Raw genomic sequence first — 22,869 nt, 5'->3', positions numbered from 1 at the left:
ATCCCTTATCCGGGATTCAGGGAATCCCTTATCCGGAATTCAGGGAATCCCTTATCCGGGATTTGGGAAATCCCTTATCAGGGATGCAGAGAATCCCTTATCCGGGATTCAGTGAATCGCTTATCCGGGATTTAGAGAATCCCTTATCTGGGATTCAGGGAATCCCTTATCCGAGATTCAGAGAATCCCTTATCCGAGATTCAGAGAATCCCTTATCCGGAATTCAGGGAATCCCTTATCCGGGATTCAGGGAATCCTTTATCCGGGATTCAGATATATTTTTTTAATTCAATTCAATTACCAAGATTAAGAGAATGTGGATTTAGTCTTTTGTGGGATCTCCATGTTACGGAAATCAGTGAATTCAATTTCCTGAATTTATGAAATTTTATTATTTTTTTACTTTGACTATATGTTTAGTATTACTTCTGCGTCCCTTTCCAAAAGGGGGAGTTTGGTAAAGAGAGATGAAACAACCGATTTGTACCTTCCTTAAAAAAGTTGTCCTAGCTCGCTATCTACTATCTATATGCAATTTTCACACTGCCGTACTCTAACGGAACTATCAACTCTATACTTTCATCTCCTCCATCTATCGTATAAAAATTACCACTTTAGTCTGTTATTTGAAATTAGCATCTTCAACTATTTTTTTTGTTTTTTCCTTTGATTAGTTTTCCGTCGATCTTGTTTTCCATGCTGAGCACCAATGCTACAGACGCCAGTTAGGCAGCTTCCACACCTGGACCCTACCTATCGACCCATCAACTCATGGACCGGGGACTAACGGCTTTACTTTCCTTCCGAATGAAGGCATGATCAGCGATTGTATGCCTCAATAAATCCCGGCGGTGCCGGCTGGGATTGAGCCCAGGCCTTTTGGGGAGACAGGCAATCACGCTTACCACTACCTCACCGACGCCACTAAGTTTAAATATTAGATTTTATTTAATTTAGTTTTAGGGATTTTCAAAATTTGTTCAGGATTCTGATAATTTCCTGCAATTCAGATAATCCGTTTTCAAGGGTCAGGGAATTCGTGACCTTTGTGAGTTACAGGGAATCGCATTCAAGGATTCATATCAAACTATTTTCGGCATTAATTAAACTTTAATAAATTTGGAAGCGTAGAAGCTGAGAAAACTTCGTAGAAGCTCATAGCGCTTCGTAGAAAATCAAGGAATTTTATAGAGGTTAATCTAATTTCCTAAAAGTTCAGAGATCTTCGTATACTCAGTATAGGTTTATCATAGGACTTATTTCAAAAAAGTTCAATGAACTTCTTGGAATTTTGGTAATTTCGTATTGGTTGAATAAAGAGATCTTGATTGAAAAAAAAAAAACTATGGAACTTGGAACAAGTTAAGCAAACACTATATTAGTTATAGAAAATCAAAACAAGTTCAGCAAAATAGGTAAAATCAGTTTTAGTTTGTACAAGCTATGGGCAATCAATTATTGAAACATATCGAATATGCCATTTTAAACCATGGGCAACTATTCAAAATGAGTTGGTTGGAAATGTTATCTAAGATGGAGCTTAAGTGTGATAATTTATTAGCTAGAGAATGGTCTGAAGCAGTGTTGGAATAGTCAACATTAATGCGACAGTACTAGCACAGAGAACAGACGTCCAACTTCCACCAGAAACTTGTGTAAAGATAAGTGGGAACGTCACCATTACGTGGCGCTAGCATCTCCTGATTTCCTCTATAAATTTTCCACTTTCGACCAATTTGGCGCAAGTATCGATAATTTTTCGGTTGAAAATTACCACTTGGCGCCACCGAAACTTAGTGTCCAGTGTAAGTTGTGCAACGCCAGTGTCATCATGTTGTCAAAGAGAGGTTTTAAGTGGGAAAGTCGGCGTTGGTGGCGCTTAAGTCGAACAGGAATCTTTACACAAGTTTTTACAGAATATGAGTTCAAGTCTCAACGTCTGTTCTCTGTGGTACTAGTTAAACGCACAGTTATCTACTTAACTCGTACAACTTGTTCCACAGCCGCAGACAGTATATGAGCAAGTCTAACGCACACAATCTCCTCGTACATTGTACGAGTTAGGTAAAGAAGCGTGCGTTTGACTAGTACTGTCACATTAATGGCCCTTCGCTCATTTTCAACTTCTATTCAATTTCCATACTGCCGTGCTCTAGCGGAACTATCTACCTACCCTCTTTAGACCATTCTCTAGCTAATAAATGATCACACTACAGCTTTATGTTAGATCGCATTTCCAACCAACTCTGAAAATCGTAAACTTCACGTACGATGTAATATAAAAACACTTTGATTTTTTTTCAAAATGACCGATTTTTAACAGATATTCGAATCATTGCCCATACACGGCCGCTGCATTTATCTCAAATTTAAGTTCCGTTCACTAAAATTCTCAAAAAAGACTAAGTAAACTGTCCTAGATTTTTCTCATATTCGAGCAGATTTTGAGTATAATCTACGAAAATTTACTCAGCCTATGAATGACCTGCGTTTTTGCGAATTGAGTAAACGGATCTCAAATTTGAGTCAAATTCAGAGGCCGTGTAGTAAACAATTTATCAATGTTTCATGGAAAGTGGAGAAGGTTGAGTTTGATCTATTAAACAGTTAGCGTTAGGCTGGAATTTTATCTCGGATGTGAAGAAGAATTTGGTATGTGTGATGTAAGATTCATGCGATGTGATTTGGATTCATGGAAACGGTCGACTGCCGTTGTTGGATCAGTGTGGTTGAACTCGTTCTTGGAATTGGTGTCCATACGAGTGATTGACGGAAGTTTCTAGCTACGCAGCATATAACGTTTCAGATTTTTCCCACAATACAAGTGGAGTTTCAGAACTGGTAGGTATGAGAGATTCTTTTCCCTTGAATCTATTCCAATTTTGCGAACAAATTTCTCACCGACACGTGAAATACCTCGAAGGAAAAATTAATCCTACCATCGTTGACCACCGTTCCGCTACATACCTATCAGAATGGCGCAGTTGTCCTCGCCACGGATTTCCCTCGGTGCGTACTGGCCGTAGAGGACCGCGAATCCCGTCAGTAGATCCGATGCGCCTACATTGCCCAGAAACAAGTATGTGGTGTATGGCTGTTGACCTGGAAGGAAATTGAAACGTGGCCATGAGTGCGAGCGAACGAGAGATTCAAGTACCGAACCATAATGGTTATGAATATGTATGTGTAATGTGCATGCCTGTATGCGTACATGGGTGGTGGGAAACGGGAAAAACGGGGATCATCTTTCTTGCGTCGTCGTCATGGTCATCGTCGTCATATGTATGTTTGCGTGGCAATTGCGAAGTGGAAACACTCTTTCCGGATGCAGCTTTGAGGTACGGATTCGTTGAATATTCTTGTTCAAGCTTATTATGTCCCTGGAACTGGAACTTTACGCCTGCTTTTCATATATTAACGATTGCCATTTTGTGCATGTATATATCGTGAGGCAAGTCTAGGGAAATTGAGACACTTTCTTTCCCGAAAAATTCCTCGACCCATCTGAGAACCCAAGTAGTATTTTTTGTTTTATTGCACTCTATTTGTGGTTTTTGAGATCAATTTTATAAAACCGTCAATAAAATTAATAGCTCCAGCACAACCTTCCAGTCTTCCAGCTTAGTGGACCACTCTTGATAAGGTTTATAAAGCTTGTTTGAGAATCACAATAAAGCTGTCTTAAAAACTTTTGTAAGAAAGCCCCATACTCTACAAAAGGTTCTCATAGCCTCTTTAAGAGTAATATTGTATCCAAGCAGTTTTATTTCGCTTTGGTAAAAATCATTAGTAAAGCCAATTTAATTTTTATTTCTTCAAAGCAACCGTCATAAATTAGTTTGTTGCTGTTCTGTTCTGCTGAAACTTTTTTTTCCATATGGAAATCTTAAGCGGTGAAAATAGGTTTGAGTGTTGGTGTCAAGATCACCATGCAATCAATTTTGTTTCATGGTGACATTAGTGAAAATCTTAAAGAAAATATATGACTTCTTAGAAGTTCCAAAACATATGCGCTTGAAATTTTATCGTGTATATTGGGATAATATGAGCGTTAAATAAATGCGCCTCCAAAATAATTCAAGTTATCAAAAAAGATTGTTTCAGAAATCAAATTCATTTGATGGAATCATCTTAGTTTTACAGAAATTAGATCTCAATAAATAAATTCATACCAATGCACGCAGGAAATCAGTTCGGATCTCTAATTTAGCCATTATTCCAATGGCATTTTCATAATGACAATGAAAGCAGAACAGAAAAGCATAATGCATGATTTTGTTTCGAGCAATATTTTATTTTTACAAGAGCAATTCATTTGTTTAGTTGAGGGCAAATGTATATTCCTATTCTACGGGTGCAACCGATGAATTTTACAAACATTTGGAAAAGTTTTGAATGGTACATTAACCTTTATTAATATTTATGCGTGATTTCAACTTTTTGTACTAGAACTGTCACCATTCCATGTATTGTCCATTCACAAGTTCTATAAGGTCCACTGCTACGGTAGTTTTAGTCAATGGTCTAGGATCGCGTGGCAGAATGTCCGATAAGCGAGTACTAAAAAAGGAAAGAAAGTCTTCAATGTTGATTGTTGAATTGTTGTGACCATCCACGACTGAAAATCTGATAAGAGACGCAAGGTGGCGTAGGTATCATCCTCCGACTCCAGATAATTATATATTTCCTCTTCATGAGTCATTTTTGGTGTAGCAATGTTTCTATTCGAAGTGAAGATGGTTCAGAATGGTGAGGAGGCACACTCTTTACAGCTTCCTTTGTGACATCCGCAGAAAATGCAGCGGAATTTTTTGTTCTTGGTTGGAGTTACTCACGAAGGTTTACGGCTGACTGTAGCAAATAAACGGGCTCATGCTAACAATTTTGTTGATTTTCTTTGCGCTCCGCTTGGAAGTACCGGAAGGGTTTGATTCTTTTCTATGTTTTAAAAATAAACCGTCCATCTACACTTCTGACTGGTTGCAACTGAATGCTTATAATTGTTTTAAAATAACTGTTTCATGGTCAACTAGTTTTATTGCGCTTACTAATGTAGCAATGTAAGGATTAATTTTCGGGTTTTATAAGGGCAATTCATATTGTTTTTTTTTTTTTATACTTCAAGGCAATCATAAAACCTTTCATAAGTGAAAAAGCATAAGCATCAGTTGGTTTTTTTATAAGCTTTAAAGGGGTTTTTGTAGATAGCTATAAGAATGTTCCATTACTTGCATTGTATATGACCGTCATAAAGCTGTAGGTAATGGTTGCAGCTGCAATAAAACCTTTATAAATTTTGAATATAGCCAAGCAGCTCTAGATTTGTTACTTGGGATATGATGAGATGACATGCATTTCGATGGTAAGCTGTTGGTGATTTACCAACAACTGATTGTAAAACAGATCTGGTACCTCTATATGTGCAATTAGATCAACATTCGAAGTTCATCCTTTTATACATATTCTGCACAAAAGATACTTTGTGCAACGCGCCATTTATAAAAAAAAACGGCGGGAAATCCTGTCAGTTGCGGAGCTTAGATATTTTTTTGTGCAGAATATGTAAATATATGGCTTTGTAGTGCTGGGTAAGATGCGCCAACGCGTGATTGGTTGGCAGCCGATCAACGCGAGGATGTGCAAGTTGAGGATTAAGGGCCGTTTCTTCAACTACAGCATCATCAACGTGCACTGCCCACACGAAGGGAGACCCGACAGTCCGCATCGTGCTCTCTTGCCGTGCGGATCTATTTGCTTTTTGCTGAAGGAAGTGTTACTACTACCTAAAGCTACAACAAATTTAAACAGCACTTTTCAGTGCTCAACCTGTAAAAATTTTCTACCTTGTTCAACTCTTATTCCTCTTCGATCCTTGTTTGGACCCTACCCGAGGTAATCCTTCTTGGATATCGATTTGGAAAATTCCTCTTCGATCCTTCAGATTCTTATAGTAATCTGCTTGGAAGTCGATTTGGATAAAAATTTACTGCCGCCATGGCGCCTAAACGCAAAAGAAAGGGGCAAACTCTTGACCCCCCTTCTGATGAAATTAATTTGAGTAATCAATTTGATTTGCTCACGGATGATGAGAATGATCCATCATCCAAGAAAAATTCTAGTAAACTTTCCCGGCTTAATGCCAAGAAGGAAAAGATTCCCCCTATTGTGATAACCACTACCGATTTCCATGCTCTTCGCATGGAACTTTTGAATTTCGTGAAAGTTAAGTTTTCACTACAAATTGGACGTCGGGGTGAATGCCGTGTATTGGCTGAAACCTTGGACGGATTTAAATGTCTTCTCAAGTATCTTACTGAGAAGAAGCACAAATTTTTTACTTACGACACCAAAACTGAACGTGTGTTCAAGGTTGTCATGAAAGGACTGCCCAGTGGTGAATCCCTGGATCAGATCAAAGATGAACTGGCAAAATTACTTGGAGTTGTGCCACTCCAAGTAATCAAAATGAAAATGAAATCCCGTCCTGGCGATTCGCGCAACGGGATTTCTAATGATTTTTATTTAGTTCACTTCAAGTCTAGTGAACTAAACAACCTTAAGGCCTTAGAAAAAGCTAGCCTTATGCTCCATGTCCGAGTGAAGTGGGAACACTTCAGGAAGACTGGAGGAAATTTCCAAAACCTCACCCAGTGCCGTAAGTGCCAGGGATGGGGTCACGGAACTAAAAATTGCTACATGCCAGCTAAATGCATGAATTGTGGTGATTCCTCTCACGCAAAGGACGACTGTCCTGTGAAGGAAGATCCTAAGAAATTTAAATGTTCAAATTGTGGTGAAAACCACAAATCCAATTTTTGGGAATGTAAGACTCGCAAAGCGATCCTACAATCTCGTTCTAACCGTCAGGTAGGAAAGGCTCCACGTTTCCGAACAGGTACAAATTCCTCTGCTGTTAACAACGGTCAGCGAGGAACAAATTCTACATTCGTACCCGTAGGTACAAATATCTCCCCTGCTTCAAATGTTTCATCTGTACCTACTCCCCTCGCTGCTAACAATGTTCAGCGAGTTAATGGAGCTACCTATGCTGCTATTGCAGCGGGTAGAAATCAAAATACTAACCAACGTTCTAATGGAAATTTTGACAATTTTGACTTAGGAAGCATTACTGCCCCCAAAATGGAATTTTTACAGAATTCATTAATTGACATGATTTCTGATATGCTTAAATCTAACTCCATGTTTGATGCTATTCAAACTGGAGTAAAATTTGCAAATAATATTGTCATGACTTTAAAATTCAGTAATGGATTTTAAAGCATTAAATATTGTAAATTGGAATGCTCGATCTCTTAAAGATAATGAAGACGAGCTATTTAACTTTTTAAGAGTTCATAACGTGCATATTGCCGTTATAACTGAAACGTTCCTTAAACCTGCCCATAAGGTTAAGAAGGACGCAAACTACTTGATTTATAGAAATGATCGTCTTGATGGACCCTGTGGTGGCGTTGTCATCATTATTCATAGACGAATCAAACATAAAATTCTTTCTTCATTTGAAACCAAAGTTTTTGAAACTTTGGGAGTTTCTGTTGAAACAAAATTTGGACAACTTACGTTTATAGCTGCCTATTTGCCATTCCAATGCGTAGGCCAGCAAAAGAATTTTCTCAAGGGTGACCTCCAGAAACTTACCCGTCATAGGTCTAAATTCTTCATTATTGGTGATTTTAATGCAAAACACCGCTCATGGAATAATGCTCAAAGCAATTCCAATGGTAATATTCTGTTTGATGATTGTTCTGCAGGTTATTACACTATTCAATATCCAAACAGCCCAACATGCTTTTCTTCTGCAAGAAATCCCTCCACTATTGATTTGGTCTTAACTGATTCATGTCAACTTTGTAGCCAATTGGTTACCCATGCTGACTTCGGTTCTGATCACCTTCCAGTAACTTTTGAAATATCCCAAGAAATAATTTGTAATCCCAACAGCTCTACTTTCAATTACCATAGAGCTGATTGGGAGCAGTATCGAACATTTATGGAATATAACTTCGATCCAAACATTCCTTTGCAAACCAAAGATGAAATTAATTATGCTCTTGAATCTCTGACTACTTCTATAGTTGAAGCAAGAGCTGCCTCAGTACCAAAATGCGAGGTTAAATTCGATTCAATTATAATAGACGATGATCTTCAGCTCTTGATCCGTCTTAAAAATGTCCGTAGGAGACAATATCAAAGAACACGCGATCCTGCCATGAAAGTTATCTGGCGGGATTTGCAAAAACAAATTAAAAAGCGATTCTCTGCCCTGAGGAACAAAACTTTTGAAAATAATATTTCTAAATTAGACCCGAGTTCCAAACCCTTTTGGAAACTCACAAAAATTTTGAAAAAACCTCAAAAGCCTATTCCAGCGCTTAAAGAAGGTGGTAACATTTTGATCACAAATTTGGAAAAAGCTCAGAAGCTTGCTAAGCAATTCGAGAGTTCCCATAATTTCAGTTTGGGTCTTACTAGTCCTATTGAGAATCAGGTTGCTCGGGATTTTCTGAATATTTTCTCTCGGGAAAATATTTTTTATGATTCCTGGGGGACTGATTTGGACGAAGTAAGGTCTATAACTAAAAAGTTTCAAAATATGAAAGCTCCAGGTGATGATGGAATTTTCTACATCCTCATCAAAAAACTCCCAGAGAGTACCTTGTCTTTCTTGGTAAAATTATTTAACAGATGTTTCCATTTGGCATACTTTCCTGATAAATGGAAAAATGCAAAAGTTGTTCCAATTTTGAAGCCGGATAAAAATCCAGCTGAAGCTTCTAGCTACCGTCCAATAAGTTTGCTTTCTTCAATAAGTAAACTTTTTGAAAAGATAATTTTGAATAGAATGATGCTTCACATCAATACGAACTCAATTTTTGCAGATGAGCAGTTTGGATTTCGCCATGGGCATTCAACTACTCATCAACTCTTAAGAGTTACCAATTTAATTCGTTCAAACAAATCTGAAGGCCACTCAACTGGAGTTGCTCTTCTAGACATAGAAAAAGCATTCGACAGTGTTTGGCATGAAGGTTTGATTGCTAAATTGAAAAAGTTTAATTTTCCACTTTATATTATGAAATTAGTTCAAAATTATTTAACTGACAGAACTCTTCAAGTAAATTATCAAAATTCCAAATCTAATCGACTACCTGTTAGAGCAGGAGTTCCTCAGGGTAGCATTCTTGGGCCTATATTGTATAACATTTTCACTTCGGACCTCCCTGATTTGCCTCAGGGTTGCCACAAATCTTTGTTCGCTGATGACACAGGCATTTCCGCTAAAGGAAGAAGTCTTCGTGTTATTTGCAGCAGACTGCAGAAAAGTTTAGATATTTTCTCTTCTTATTTACAAAAATGGAAGATTTCTCCCAACGCTTCCAAAACTCAACTTATAATGTTTCCACACAAGCCTAGAGCTTCGTTTTTGAAACCTAGTAGTAGCCACATAGTCACTATGAACGGAGTTCCAATTTCCTGGTCAAACCAAGTGAAATATCTTGGATTAATACTTGACCAAAAATTAACTTTTAAAGATCACATTGAGGGCATTCAAGCCAAATGTAACAAATATATAAAATGTTTGTATCCTCTTATAAACAGGAAATCCAAACTTTTCCTGACGAATAAACTTCTAATATTTAAACAAGTTTTTAGACCGACCATGCTTTACGCTGTGCCAATATGGTCTAGTTGCTGCACTACCAGGAAAAAAGCACTTCAAAGGATTCAGAACAAAATTCTGAAAATGATTTTGAAGTTGCCTCCCTGGTACAGTACAACCGAAGTACATAGAATTTCGAATGTTGAGACTTTAGCACAAATGTCCAACAAAATAATGAATAATTTCAGGCAAAAATCGTTGCAATCCTCAATTGCAACGATTAATTCCCTTTATACTTAGATAAGATTTAGTTTTAGTTTTTAGTTTTAAGATATCAATTGTTATACTGACATGCAGGTTAAAAAACCTGTTTAAAATACTGAATTGCCAAGACATGAACAATGTAAAAACACTTAGATATATATCATAACAATTAAGGCTGGTACGTTACTGCAGTAACTGGAGCACCTAGGTTAAAATGAAATGTAATTTAATTTGAATTTGGAACAAATAAAGAGTTAAAAAAAAAAAAAAAAAAAAAAAGGGAGACCCGACGACGAGAAAGAAGCGTTCTATGCGCAGCTGGAGCAGGTGTACGACGGCTGTTCGCAACGGGACGTCAAAATCGTCATCGGCGACATGAACGCTCAGGTAGGACGGGAGGCAATGTATAGACCGGCAATCGGGCCAAACAGCCTGCATGCCGTATCGAACGACAACGGCCAACGATGCGTGAACTTTGCAGCCTCCCGGGGTATGGTAGTTCGAAGTACCTTTTTCCCCCGCAAGGATATCCACAAAGCCACCTGGAGATCACCTGACCAACACACAGAAAACCAAATCGATCACGTTCTAATCGACGGGAAATTCTTCTCCGACATTATCAACGTCCGCACGTACCGCAGTGCGAACATAGATTCGGACCACTACCTAGTTGCAGTATGCATGTGCTCAAAACTCTCGACGGTGCATAACACACGTCGAAGTCGAACGCCACGACCCAACATTGAGCAACTACGGGACACCGGAGTTGCCCAGGACTACGCGCAGCAGCTGGAAGTTGCACTACCCACGGAAGAGCAGCTTGGCGCAGCCTCTCTTGAAGATGGCTGGAGGGACATCCGTTCAGCCATAGGTAGTACTGCTGTAGCGGCACTAGGTACTGCAATCCCGGACCGAAGAAATGACTGGTTTGACGGCGAATGCAAACTGTTAGTAGAGGAGAAGAATGCAGCACGGGCGAGAATGCTGCAACACCGCACGAGATTGAATGTGGAGCGATACAGACAAGCGCGGAACAGACAAAACTCGGTTTTCCGAAGGAAGAAGCGTCAGCAGGAAGATCGAGATCGCGAGGCGATGGAAAATCTGTACCGCGTAAACGACACACGGAAGTTCTACGAGAAGCTAAATAGTTCGCGCAAAGGCTACGTGCCGCAAGCCGATATGTGCAAGGACTTGGACGGTAACCTTCTCACGAACGAGTGTGAGGTGATTGAGAGGTGGAAGCAGTACTATGACGAGCACCTCAACGGTGAAGCAGCAGAAAACGAAGGTGGCACGGCAACAGACCTTGGAGCACGCGCAGAAGACGACAGGCTACCGGCCCCTGATCTTCAAGAAGTTGAGGAGGAGATCGGTCGGCTGAAGAACAACAAAGCAACTGGTGTAGATCAACTACCAAGTGAGCTATTGAAATACGGTGGTGAAGCACTGGCTAGAGCGCTGCACTGGGTAATTGCCAAGATTTGGGAGGAGGAGATATTACCGGAGGAGTGGATGGAAGGTGTCGTATGCCCAATCTACAAAAAGGGCGACAAGTTGGATTGCTGCAACTACCGTGCGATCACACTGCTGAGCGCCGCCTACAAGGTACTCTCCCAAATTCTATGCCGCCGTCTGTCACCATATGCAAGAGAGTTCGTGGGGCAATACCAGGCGGGATTCATGGGTGCCCGCGCTACCACGGACCAAATTTTCGCGATTCGGCAGGTTCTGCAGAAATGCCGCGAATACAACGTGCCCACACATCATTTGTTCATCGATTTCAAATCCGCATACGACACAATCGATCGAGATCAGCTATGGCAGATTATGCACGAGTACGGATTTCCGGATAAACTGACGCGATTGGTCAAGGCGACGATGGATCGAGTGACGTGCGTTGTTCGAGTATCGGGGACACTCTCGAGTCCCTTTGAATCTCGAAGGGGGTTACGGCAGGGTGATGGACTTTCGTGTCTGCTGTTCAACATCGCGTTAGAAGGTGTGATCAGAAGAGCTGGGATAGACACGAGTGGCACGATATTCAGGAAGTCCATCCAGCTCCTTGGTTTCGCCGATGACATTGACATTATGGCACGGAACTTTGAGATGATGGCGGAAACGTACATCAGACTGAAGGCTGAAGCTAGACGGATTGGACTTGCCATCAACGCATCAAAGACAAAATATATGAAAGCAAGAGGTTCTAGGGAAGACAATGTTAGCCTCCCACCCCGAGTTCAGATTGACGGTGACGAAATCGAGGTGGTCGATGAGTTCGTGTATTTGGGCTCACTGGTGACCGCCGAAAATGATACCAGCAGAGAAATTCAAAGACGCATTATGGCAGGGAATCGTGCCTACTTTGGACTCCGGAGGACGCTCCGGTCGAATAAAATTCGCCGCCGCACGAAGTTGACTGTCTACAAGACGCTGATTAGACCGGTGGTCCTTTACGGCCACGAGACCTGGACTATGCTCGTGGAGGACCAACGCGCCCTTGGTGTTTTCGAACGGAAGGTGTTGCGTACCATCTACGGTGGAGTGCAGATGGATGACGGAACGTGGAGGAGGCGAATAAACCACGAATTGCACCAGCTGCTGGGAGAACCATCCATCGTTCACATTGCAAAAATTGGGCGACTACGGTGGGCTGGGCACGTCGTAAGAATGCCGCACGACGACCCAGTGAAAATGGTTCTAGAAAGCGACCCAACAGGAACAAGAAGAAGAGGCGCGCAGCGGGCAAGGTGGATCGACCAAGTAGAAGGTGACCTGCGGACCCTTCGCAGACTACGAGGCTGGCGAACTGTGGCCATGGATCGAGTAGAGTGGAGACGACTTCTTCGGACAGCAGAGGACAACAAGGCCTTAGCCTGATTGGTAAGGTAAGTATGTAAAGAAGGAGGGACGTCGGATGTTTACCCAAATGCATATACCGTGCATCATATAGAAAGAAGTGCTTGGGGAACTTGAACCGGTGGATGTATCTGTTAGCGGAAGTGAATAATCGCTGAGATTATTTCTAATATAGTAGTTTCCGGTAGTACACAATGCCTCTCAAAAATAATTACAGTGAATATTCACTTCCGCTAAGAGATACTTGTACCGTTTCAACTTGCCCCGATGTACCTTAACTATGATGCTTACTATCAAAACATTGAACAGGTGGAGAACCTGTATACGAGCTTTTGCTCTGACTTTGAAAATCAATAACTGAATCCCCCTAATTTTCAATTAATGTTGTACTAAGCTCCTACTTATTGGAAGCCAAACGTTTGATTTGAGGAAAGTCACAGTATTCTATTTTGCATCATTGTACGAGCACGCTGTAAAGTACATAATGATGATGCATGATAATTTTATATTATGGAGAACAAAGAGGTGATTAAACCCCGTTTGATCGTTATACCGCTTCCTCCCCTACTTCGTTGACATTTTGTTCAAAACTGAAAGTACCGTCTTCTGATAGGGAAAACAACTGCCTGTTGCTTTATCATAAAATGCAACCTTAACTCTCTTCACTGCTTCATGGACCTAATTCAAAACTAATGAAAAAATAACGTATTTTTGGCGAATTGTTTTATCCCACAACATGCATGCCTTTTTTTGTGTATTATACTGAGGGGCAAATCAACAAAACATGTGTGACGAAATTGTGTCAGTTCTTATTGTAGTCGATGTCGAAGTTAGTGCCCAGACAACCAGAAGTCGTATAACAATGCACAGAAAGTATCGTAAATAGCTACAGTTTAAGTCACCATCGCATATAAGTATGACATACATCGCATTATGTTTAAGTTAAATCGTATAGAATGCAAATTTCCGACTTATATACGACGAATCTTTTTTTCATCGTACTGCATCACAAATTAAATCGGATTACATCGCAAGGTTTTTCAAATTGAATTTGTTATTACAGATTGAATCGTATATAATGTCAAATCAACTCGTTTAAAAAGAAATTAAAATTTGCACGTATATGGCCTCCACTTTTATGGAAACTTTAAATATACGTACATTCTGGTTGTCTGGGTGCACATTGATCACAGCAAAATAGATCAACATTGATCAACTCTATGTTATGTAGTTATGTAGGGAAAATTCTGTCTATTCTTAACCATTATATTAAATTTAAATACATTATCTCATGCGTAATATGAACGGTTGTCGATTATGCTAACATGAATTGTCGCGAGTTTTGAGCCATAACGGAAACATTGAAACACTTGAAAAATTTAAAACAAAGTATAATAGTCGAAAATGCATGACATACATCAATTTGGCGTAGTTCTACGTCATACCCAGGTAACAAATTGATGCTTAACAAGTGTTCTTTCAACGATTTTTATTCAGTCTTAGTTTGAATAATTATTGTACATAGACCACTTTAACCTTTGTTCAGCTTTTAAACATCTAAATCTGGTGGTTTTAATCAGCCCATAGCTTAGCAGCAGTATAAATAATAAGCTTTTCAAGGCATTAATCAACAGTCTTTTCCAACCCTTGTTCAGCCTTCTTGTTTTTTTTTTTAAATAATAATAATAATAGACCGTTTCATATCTCATACATACTATGATGCTGCTTTAGAATGTTGCTGACTAATTGTATTTACATATTTATATTGTTATTATGTGTCTAAAAATTACCTTTACATTTCGGGATTCAAACCGGCAGTCGCTGATTCACAGGCGTCTACTACAGCCACTCGACCACATAAGCATATTTGTGGCAAAAGGTATGATCATTAACTTGAAGCACGTCAAAACTAAGTTGAATAATAGTAACTGGAAGAGTATTATACAGCAATGCAGAATTGTAAACAATAAATTATGACAGGTAAACATTCCTCTTATTTCAAGTGCAGTAAACACAATTTGGATACAAGTGCGCGATGTATTTCGATGCTATTTTAGTACTATAATTGCATTATATTTTTGAAATACGGTATGAAAATTAAATGCAATATAAAGTGATGAACAGACAAAACACAGGAATACAAATGTTAATACTTCCGATGTCGTAACAGTCCACTTCTAGGTGGAGCTATTTTTAAAAAGCTCCTCTTCCTTGTCTCTACTGCTGGTGCTGCTTGGGATTAGAAAAGTAGGCACTGAATTTAGAATAACTTAAATGTCGGAAATGTAGTAAGTGACACTGACGACATTTAACATTATTGTGCAATAAATTCTTATTATTCTATCAGGCTATTAAAATATTTGCAGCGCATTGCTGGTTTATGAAGTATTATTAAGCTTAAATTAATATTGTTCAGTCTTTAGATCAGCTAACTTACTGAGGTTGAATTATGGGGATACAATTCGCTTCATGCACTACTAATCAACTATATATTCAGCCTGGTGTTAATCAGCTTCGTACACATTAAATCAACCAATAATCAACTTCTGTTCTTACAATTGTTACTTGGGTACTGCGGTCGTTTCTAGGACACAACCCTTTAATTTTTTCACGTCCATATATACACCTCGCACACTTGCGTACATGTCGAGGCCCAACTCAGCAGGGAATTTCTCCCGGATGACACACTTTCCCGTATTTTCCCATAACGAACGTAAGCTTATTACCATCTGGTACTTCTGGTGACAGATTGTAAACTCGCAGTACACAGTGCCATTAGCATAATGGAAAGTTAATCGCTTTAGGTTATGCATCAGGCCATAATGTATGCGTGCTTCAGATTTGAATTTGATGCAGATCGCCTTCTCCACAATCCGATATGTGGCGTCCATGTCAACGGAATTCGCGTCCAGTGATTTCACGAGATTAGCAATATCGCCCATGGTTGGCTTCGTACCTCCATTTCGATTGGCAAAACACAATGTGTGCTTTAAGTGCACCAAAAGAAGTAAGCAACTGTCGATAGTGTGATCGACTGAAAAACAGCTGCTACTGCTTCGACAGCTGAGTGCAAACTGAAATGTGGCATCCCTGTTAATTATAATCACCGATTGAATCACGTTCAGATAAAATTAAAACTTAGTTTGCCTTCTACTAAATGCAAGAATCTTTCTTTATTTTTGAAAATCTTTAGTAATTTGAACAATCCTTTAAATTTGTCGAACCTCTTAACGGAATCCCTTCATGAAGAGCTTTGGGTGGGTTGGAGCAATTATAACGGAATTTAAAGGAAATAAACCAACCCACTCAAAGCTTTTCATAGTAATTTGAAGTTTTCATCCAAAAACTAGCACTTCTAGCTCGGATTGTGTCGATCAACAGCTATTCTTAACTGGGTCAAAGCGTTGAATTCTTTAAAGACGTCGTTGACAATTTAAATCCATAAAATCTGCAGCACTTATCTTTGGATCCCATAATGTTTCTACATACAGTTTTAGGTGGCATTCAGTGACAACTTCCGTAATTTTAACAATCCAGAAAAAGTTACTGTCGGGTGTTTCAAGCACATATTTAACCTAAACGTTAATTCGCTAATATAGCATTAAAGCCGTTTATCAACGGTTAACGATTTACCGAAAATGTGCCCACCACTGGTCTTAAAGTACAGTCTGTCAGAGGTTTCTTTTCCATTAGTAAGGTTATGTCGACAAAATTATGATGATGCATAGAATGGAATCAAGCGAACCACTATCTTAAGCAGTATGACTTACGTTTTTGAGTAACTACAAACTAATGCCAAAGCTACAACAGCACCCTGTCGGAACGGTAAACAGACGCTGAACTTATCTTACAACTGTACACTCCCCTCAGAACTGACGTCCGACATAATCCTTGTTATGCAGAATCTACCTATCTGCAGCGCAGTGCGGTCCATCGCTTGTCTGGACGTCGTGGAGTGGCAACAAAATTGCAGAAAGCGCATTCCATGTAACCTAACTCACCGACCGAGGCAACTGTCCTCCGTAATGCCAGTGAGAACAACTGGCATCCCATGTTACCCGGTTTGCTCTACCCCCTCAGCGCTGATAGCCGTTATGCAAAGCAGTGGCACTTACCTTTTCGCAGCAGCAACAAACTGGACGTAACGACTGCCACGTTCAGCACGATTATCAACGAACCCAGCAACGGGATTAGGATGTCGTACAGTAGCAGTTGCGTCTGCTCGGCATTTGATAGCATATTTTCCGACATCGGTACCGGTGCCGACAGGTCCCAGGATTGAAGCATTTTGTCCGGCTCATAGTGCTGTCGGTAGGACGAGGCGGCGGAGGATGATGGTGATTCCAAATAGAAGAAGTATCGCAACTGCGAGTATTCAGGCGGCGCCTCGGTCATGGTTGATGGAGTGAGTGTGGACGAATTATGCAGAATTGCTATGACCGGTGAGCGGATTCATTTAATTGCTTGTTGCGCAGGAAATCTGGATATGGAATCAACATGGATAGGTTAGTTTTTTTGTTTTCTGGACTTTTCAATAAATTATCATGCAACGCTCTTGCCAAAAGCATTTGAGTTCACGCAAACTTCTCTTATGGAAATGGACGTTTCTGTCACTAGCTCGAATTGGATCAACGAAAACCATTTCCTATCCAACTAGTTCAGACAAACAATGGTTCCATTTCCGGTTTTTTTTAATTTTAATCCTTATAGGGTTTCGCGCTACTTTGTCGCATTCATTGTTAACGTGCCGGGTGGAAATGTAATCCATACGTCAAAGTAGCGCAAGGCCCTACCTTGAATAAAAAAAAACTGAGCACAAGACAACTTCCACCCTCGTGGAATCCCCACAGAGTTTTGATAATTGTTTTCAACTTTTGTTTGCCATTCAACTATGGGTACACAAGTACGTATACATGGCACAGAGTCATAGAGTGGCAGTCAGCGGCAGAAACCGTGTCAGGAAAAGTCGTTTTCCACCGGCCCCCGCCCCTATCAACCATCACTACCAGTTCTATTCTTCCATCCCATTGTGGAGGTGGTTGAAGGCTGGAAAAGGGACGTGGAATTTTTAACTAAAACAAACTGATGATGATGTTTTCAAATGCACTCATCGTTGCCAACGCCATCCAACGCCATCCGTTCAATGGGCAGTGCTTCACAGTGGAGGTGAGGGGAGCAGCAGTCGGGAGCTATCGAAAGTGGAGCATCAACCGAATAAAATTTTGGAATGCCATCCGAAAGGAAGTGGGAAGGCTGGCAAAATTGAAATCATGTGCTAATTGATGAGGAAAGGGCTAGACTCAATTTGCGATTTATCGTGTTACGGGCAGTGTTTGATGCACTGTGGGGGAACTTATGGATTGGATGCGGTAAATTGATGATTTTTGTTCGACATTTTAAAAGTTAAAAATTAAATTAATAAATTTTGTCAAAAATCTGCTCGAATATGAGGAAGTTCGACGAAAGTTTTAGTCAGTCTAGGATTATACTTGATTTTCCTCTCTTGATTTTCCTCATATTCGGAAAGTTTTTCCTGGAAAATCGAGGAAATTTATTTTTCAGTCTTTTTTTACGGATTTGAGTGAACGAAACTAAAATTTACGTTGGAGTAACAATTGTAACGAGTGAATTAAGGAATTCTAGAATAAATACTCTTTGTCATTATCATTATCTTCTCATTATTAAGTGGTTTTTCTCTCAAAACAGCAAAGCATACACTGAGGCAAATAGACTTACGATTTTCATAAGGCTCGACATATAAACGACACATATGAATTTCATGAGCGCTACTTATGAAAGATTTTCGTCCAACATAAGGTAACTGTTATACGCCTTTAGCCTTTTCATTTACTCAAGCGTTGACGGACGAGTGATCTAGACACAGGACCCGTAATTTTAACGTCCGTGATTCGGTTCCAGTATGCTCAGTTTGTTTATTTTTTTGGCGACATTATTTTTCATAAGCCAAACCTATAAAATTCATAAGTGGTTCTTATGGAGTTCTTACGTTCTTTTGCCTCGATATAGGTCACTCATAGAAAGACTGAGTAAAATTTTCCATGCATTAAAAGAAAAAAAAAAAGCAATACTCAAATTTTGCTCAGTCTGGGAGTATACTAATAGATTGAGCATTCGATCATCCCTAAGGTGTCGAAGATTTCTTGGTTCAAAGGGTTGGAGGTGGGTCGAGACTTCATTCGTGTGATGTATCGCCTCATGTCCAATCACTATTCGTTAAACGCTCACTTGATCCGTGTTGGGCTGGGGGACAGCAATCTCTGTGAATGTGGACAAGGTTACCAAGACGCCGATCACATAATTTGGTCTTGTGCTGAGCATCGTGGAGTCAGATCTGAGCTGTACGATTCCCTTCGTGCTCGAGGTAGACAACCTAATGTTCCAGTTCGGGATATTTTGGGTGGACGCGATCTGGAGTTTATAAAACGCATATATGCTTTCTTGAAGCATATTAACCTTAGATTGTAAGTTTGATTAACCTTGTGTTTAGTTTGTATTTTGTGTGTGTGTGTGTGTGTCTGGTTTTTTTTAATGTTTGTTTTGTAATAATAGAATAATTACACTGCTGATATCAAGTTGAATAGGAATAAGTTCATGTTTTAGGAATAATGAAATAATTGTATCGTAAATCATATTTCAAACTCTCTTTTCCCTCTCCCCATCAATGAAACTGTAAATCTCCACTAACCTCGAGACGACCGATTTAGATTTAAGACATTAATAATGTATAACGCAAAAGATAATTTGGCTCTGTAAAGTTCATTCGATTGAGCCTGTACAAATAAATTAATTAAAAAAAAACTAATAGACTGAGTGAGACCTTTCTCGATTTTCCTCATATTGGAATTTTTTTTCTATGGAAATCGGGGAAAATTTTACTCAGCCTATGTTTTTTTTTCGAATTTGAGTGAACGGAACTCAAATATGAGTCAGATTCAACGGCCGTGCAGCGAATTAAGAGAAGAAAAGCATACTGCGAAAACCAACGTATTTGTAGAGTATGAATCAGCATTCGAGATCCCGTTGTGAGGCCACCAGTCACGAATTAATAATATCTACTGCAGACCAGTGATCAGGCTTGGGAATTGTCAACCTCATGACGATAAACGATGTAACAAAGACATCAACAAAAAGTCAACGCTCATCTGACAAGCACGATGCAACAAACTTCTGCTTGAAAGACTGATCTACTGAGCTGTTGCTCCACGAAACATTTTCTATTCTTGTCTTTCTCTCATTTGATCACGAAACACCTGTTGCGTGACGTTTTCCAGAACGACTTAGTTGTTTCACGTACGTCGGACGACAAGATTGACGGAAACTGTTGACATGGTTATTGACGAAAAAAGTCTGTCATGTTATTCTTCCATTCTGTCGCAGCAAAACTGTCGCTGGTCGTTTTCTAGTAAATGCATGTCGATGCAAAGCGAAACATAATAAGATTGAAATAACTGGAATTGTGTTGTTTTGACGGGATCTCACCTTTGACTCGAAGTAGCTTGAATCTTGCCGCTGAACTTCGTATTTGCAAGTATCTAAGTGATTTCTAGTGATTGGTATTTTTGGAACGGAAGCTGTCGAAAATCAATGACCGACAATGATGACGACCAAGATGGCAACCATTGTTTTCAGATAATCTGTCGAATACCCTACAATATGGGTATTTTCAGAACGGGGATGACACATTCATTCCGAAAATCGATGTCTAATGCCCTTTTTGAATCCAATATGGCGGCCGTTGACTTCAGAAAAACTGTAAAATACCCTACAATATAGGTATTATTGGAACGGGAACGAAGGGTAGATGCCGAAAATCGATATCCGACGCCATTTTAGAATCCAAGATGGTGGCCATTGATCTCAGATAAACTGTCAAATACCCTACAATATGAGTCTTTCCGGAACGGGGATGACGTGTAAATGCCGAACATCAATGTCCGACGCCATTTCAGGATCTAATATGGCGGTCATTGTGTTCAGGTAATCTGTCAAATACTCAATAATTTGGGTATTTTCGGAACGGGGACGACGCATACATTTCTAAAACCGATGTCCGAAGCCATTTTGTAATCCAAGATGGCGGTTCTCAGATTCAGAAGAACTATCAAATTTTGGTATTTTCGGAACAAGTGTACTATGCAGTACATCCCGAAAATCGAGGTCTGACGCCATTTATTAAAAAACCCTAATCCAAGATGGTGGCCACTGGCTTAAGAAAAACTGTTAAATACCCTATTAGGGGAAATGCAGGTAATGTCGGCCTAAGTGTCCCTAATTTGGGCCCATACATAAATTCAGCAATCGACTAAATTTTCAATAGGAACCAAAAATATCCACTAGTAACGTCCCAATAACGCGTTCATCCAGAAAAAATTGATAAATAGCAGATTTTTAGCGATGGGCCCAATCATTAGAGACAATTCCCCTATATGGATATTTTTGGAACGGGGACGACGTTTTTTTTTAAGGCTTTATTAAAGAGATTTTTAGCCTTAGGCTAGTTCATCTCTAACGGAGACGACGCAGAAATTTCGAAAATCGATGTCCGACGCCATTTCGTAATCCAAGCGGTTCTCAGATTCTGAAAAACTGTCAAGTAACCTACTTTCGGAACGGGTTCGACGTGTACATCCCGAAAATATATGTCTGATACCATTTTTTAATCCAAGATAGCGGCTCTCAGATTCAGAAAAATTCAAGATGGTGGCCATTGACTCTAGAAAAACTGCCAAATATCCTATTATATGGATATTTTTCGAACGGGGACGACATGTAAGTGCCGAAAATCGATGTCCGACGCCATTTTATAATCCAAAATGGTGGCCATTGATTTCAGATAAACTGTCAAATACCCTATAATATTGATTTTTTGAGATAACATGTTGATGCCGAATATCAATGTCCGACGTCATTTTGAAATCCAAGTTCCAAATCCATCCGGTTTCAGGAAAAGTTGGAAATACTGCCAAATACCCTTCAATATGGATATTTACGGAATCGGGATGACTTCCAGAGACCGAAAATGATGCCCAGCGCCAACTTGAAATCCAATATGGCGGCAGCCGATTTTAGACAAAGTGGGAAGAACTGCCAAATACCCTTCAATATGGATATTTACGGAATCGGGATGACGTCTAGAGACCGAAAATCGATGTCCGACGTCATTTTCAAATCCAAGATGGTGGTTTCCTATTTCAGAAAATGTGGGAAATACTGCTAAATACCCTTCAATATGTATATTTTCGAAATCGGGATTACGTCTAGAGACCAAAAATAGATGTCCAGCGCCATCTTTAAATTCAATATGGTGGCATCCGGTATCATAAAAAGTGGGAAATGCTACCAAATACCCTTCAATATGGGTATTTCCGGAATCTGAATGACGTCTAAAATCCGTGAATCGATATCCGACGTCATTTTCAAATCCAAGATGGCGGCTTCCAATATCAGAAAAACTGGGAAATACTGCCAAATACCCTTCAATATGGATATTTTCGGAATCGGGAAGACGTGTAGATACCGAAAATCGATGTCCAGCGCCATTTTGAAACCTAAAGTGATGGTTTTCAGTTTCAGAAAAAAAGAGAGAAATACAGTCAAATACCATTCAATATGAATGTTTTGGAAATGGAACGACGTCTAGAGACCGAATATCGGAATCGGAATAACATCAAAAAATAGAAAATGAATGTCTTGACATCCAAAATAGCAGCTACAGGATCGAGGTATACCTTCATATATAAACTAAAGAACACCTTTTTGTTTAATTTTAGATTTTTACACTTTTTTAGAATTTTTACTTAAAATTACTTAAAAAATATACCATATATATATTTTCCCAGAAAGGCTATACACTTCTCTACAACTTTGACTCAGACGTCGTTTCGATCAGAAGTGAAGTTTTTGTGTTACAATTTATTGAAAATTACTAAAACTGCATTTTGAAAAAAATACACGATCATAACAAACAACTATGCAAAGTTTTATGCAAATCGGAGAAAGTCAAGGGGTAATCAAATCTGCACACTGTGCCGAAACACAGCGTAGCACACTGTTTGGCACGCTAGGGCCCACGTTGACAAGTAAGACACAAACATTATAATATA

The 22,869-nt window shown here is 39.5% G+C and overlaps 2 protein-coding genes across 2 annotated transcripts in view; one reads left to right on the top strand and one right to left on the bottom strand.

Annotated features, from left to right (window-relative positions):
- Bili (FERM domain-containing protein 8 Bili) overlaps positions 1-22,869 on the top strand; it is a 218,594-nt gene that overhangs the window by 138,718 nt on the left and 57,007 nt on the right. The gene's annotated exons all lie outside the window — the stretch shown is intronic.
- Positions 1-22,869, bottom strand: part of LOC135701640 (glucose-dependent insulinotropic receptor-like) — a 40,379-nt gene that overhangs the window by 12,543 nt on the left and 4,967 nt on the right. Inside the window, exons 2-3 of the mRNA XM_065222490.1 lie at positions 16,861-17,225; positions 2,968-3,102 (exon numbers count right to left, since the gene is read on the bottom strand). Of these exons, the coding sequence (XP_065078562.1) occupies positions 2,968-3,102; positions 16,861-17,140 (415 nt within the window). The 5' untranslated portion in view covers positions 17,141-17,225. The remainder of the gene's footprint in view (positions 1-2,967; positions 3,103-16,860; positions 17,226-22,869) is intronic.

Source organism: Ochlerotatus camptorhynchus, unplaced genomic scaffold, assembly GCF_037179485.1.
Source record: "Ochlerotatus camptorhynchus isolate MF236.1 unplaced genomic scaffold, CSIRO-AGI_Acam_v1.1 ptg000170l, whole genome shotgun sequence".
Taxonomy (NCBI): domain Eukaryota; kingdom Metazoa; phylum Arthropoda; class Insecta; order Diptera; family Culicidae; genus Ochlerotatus; species Ochlerotatus camptorhynchus.
The sequence above is the reverse complement of the archived record's forward strand: the minus strand, read 5'-3'. Positions and strand labels throughout refer to the sequence as shown.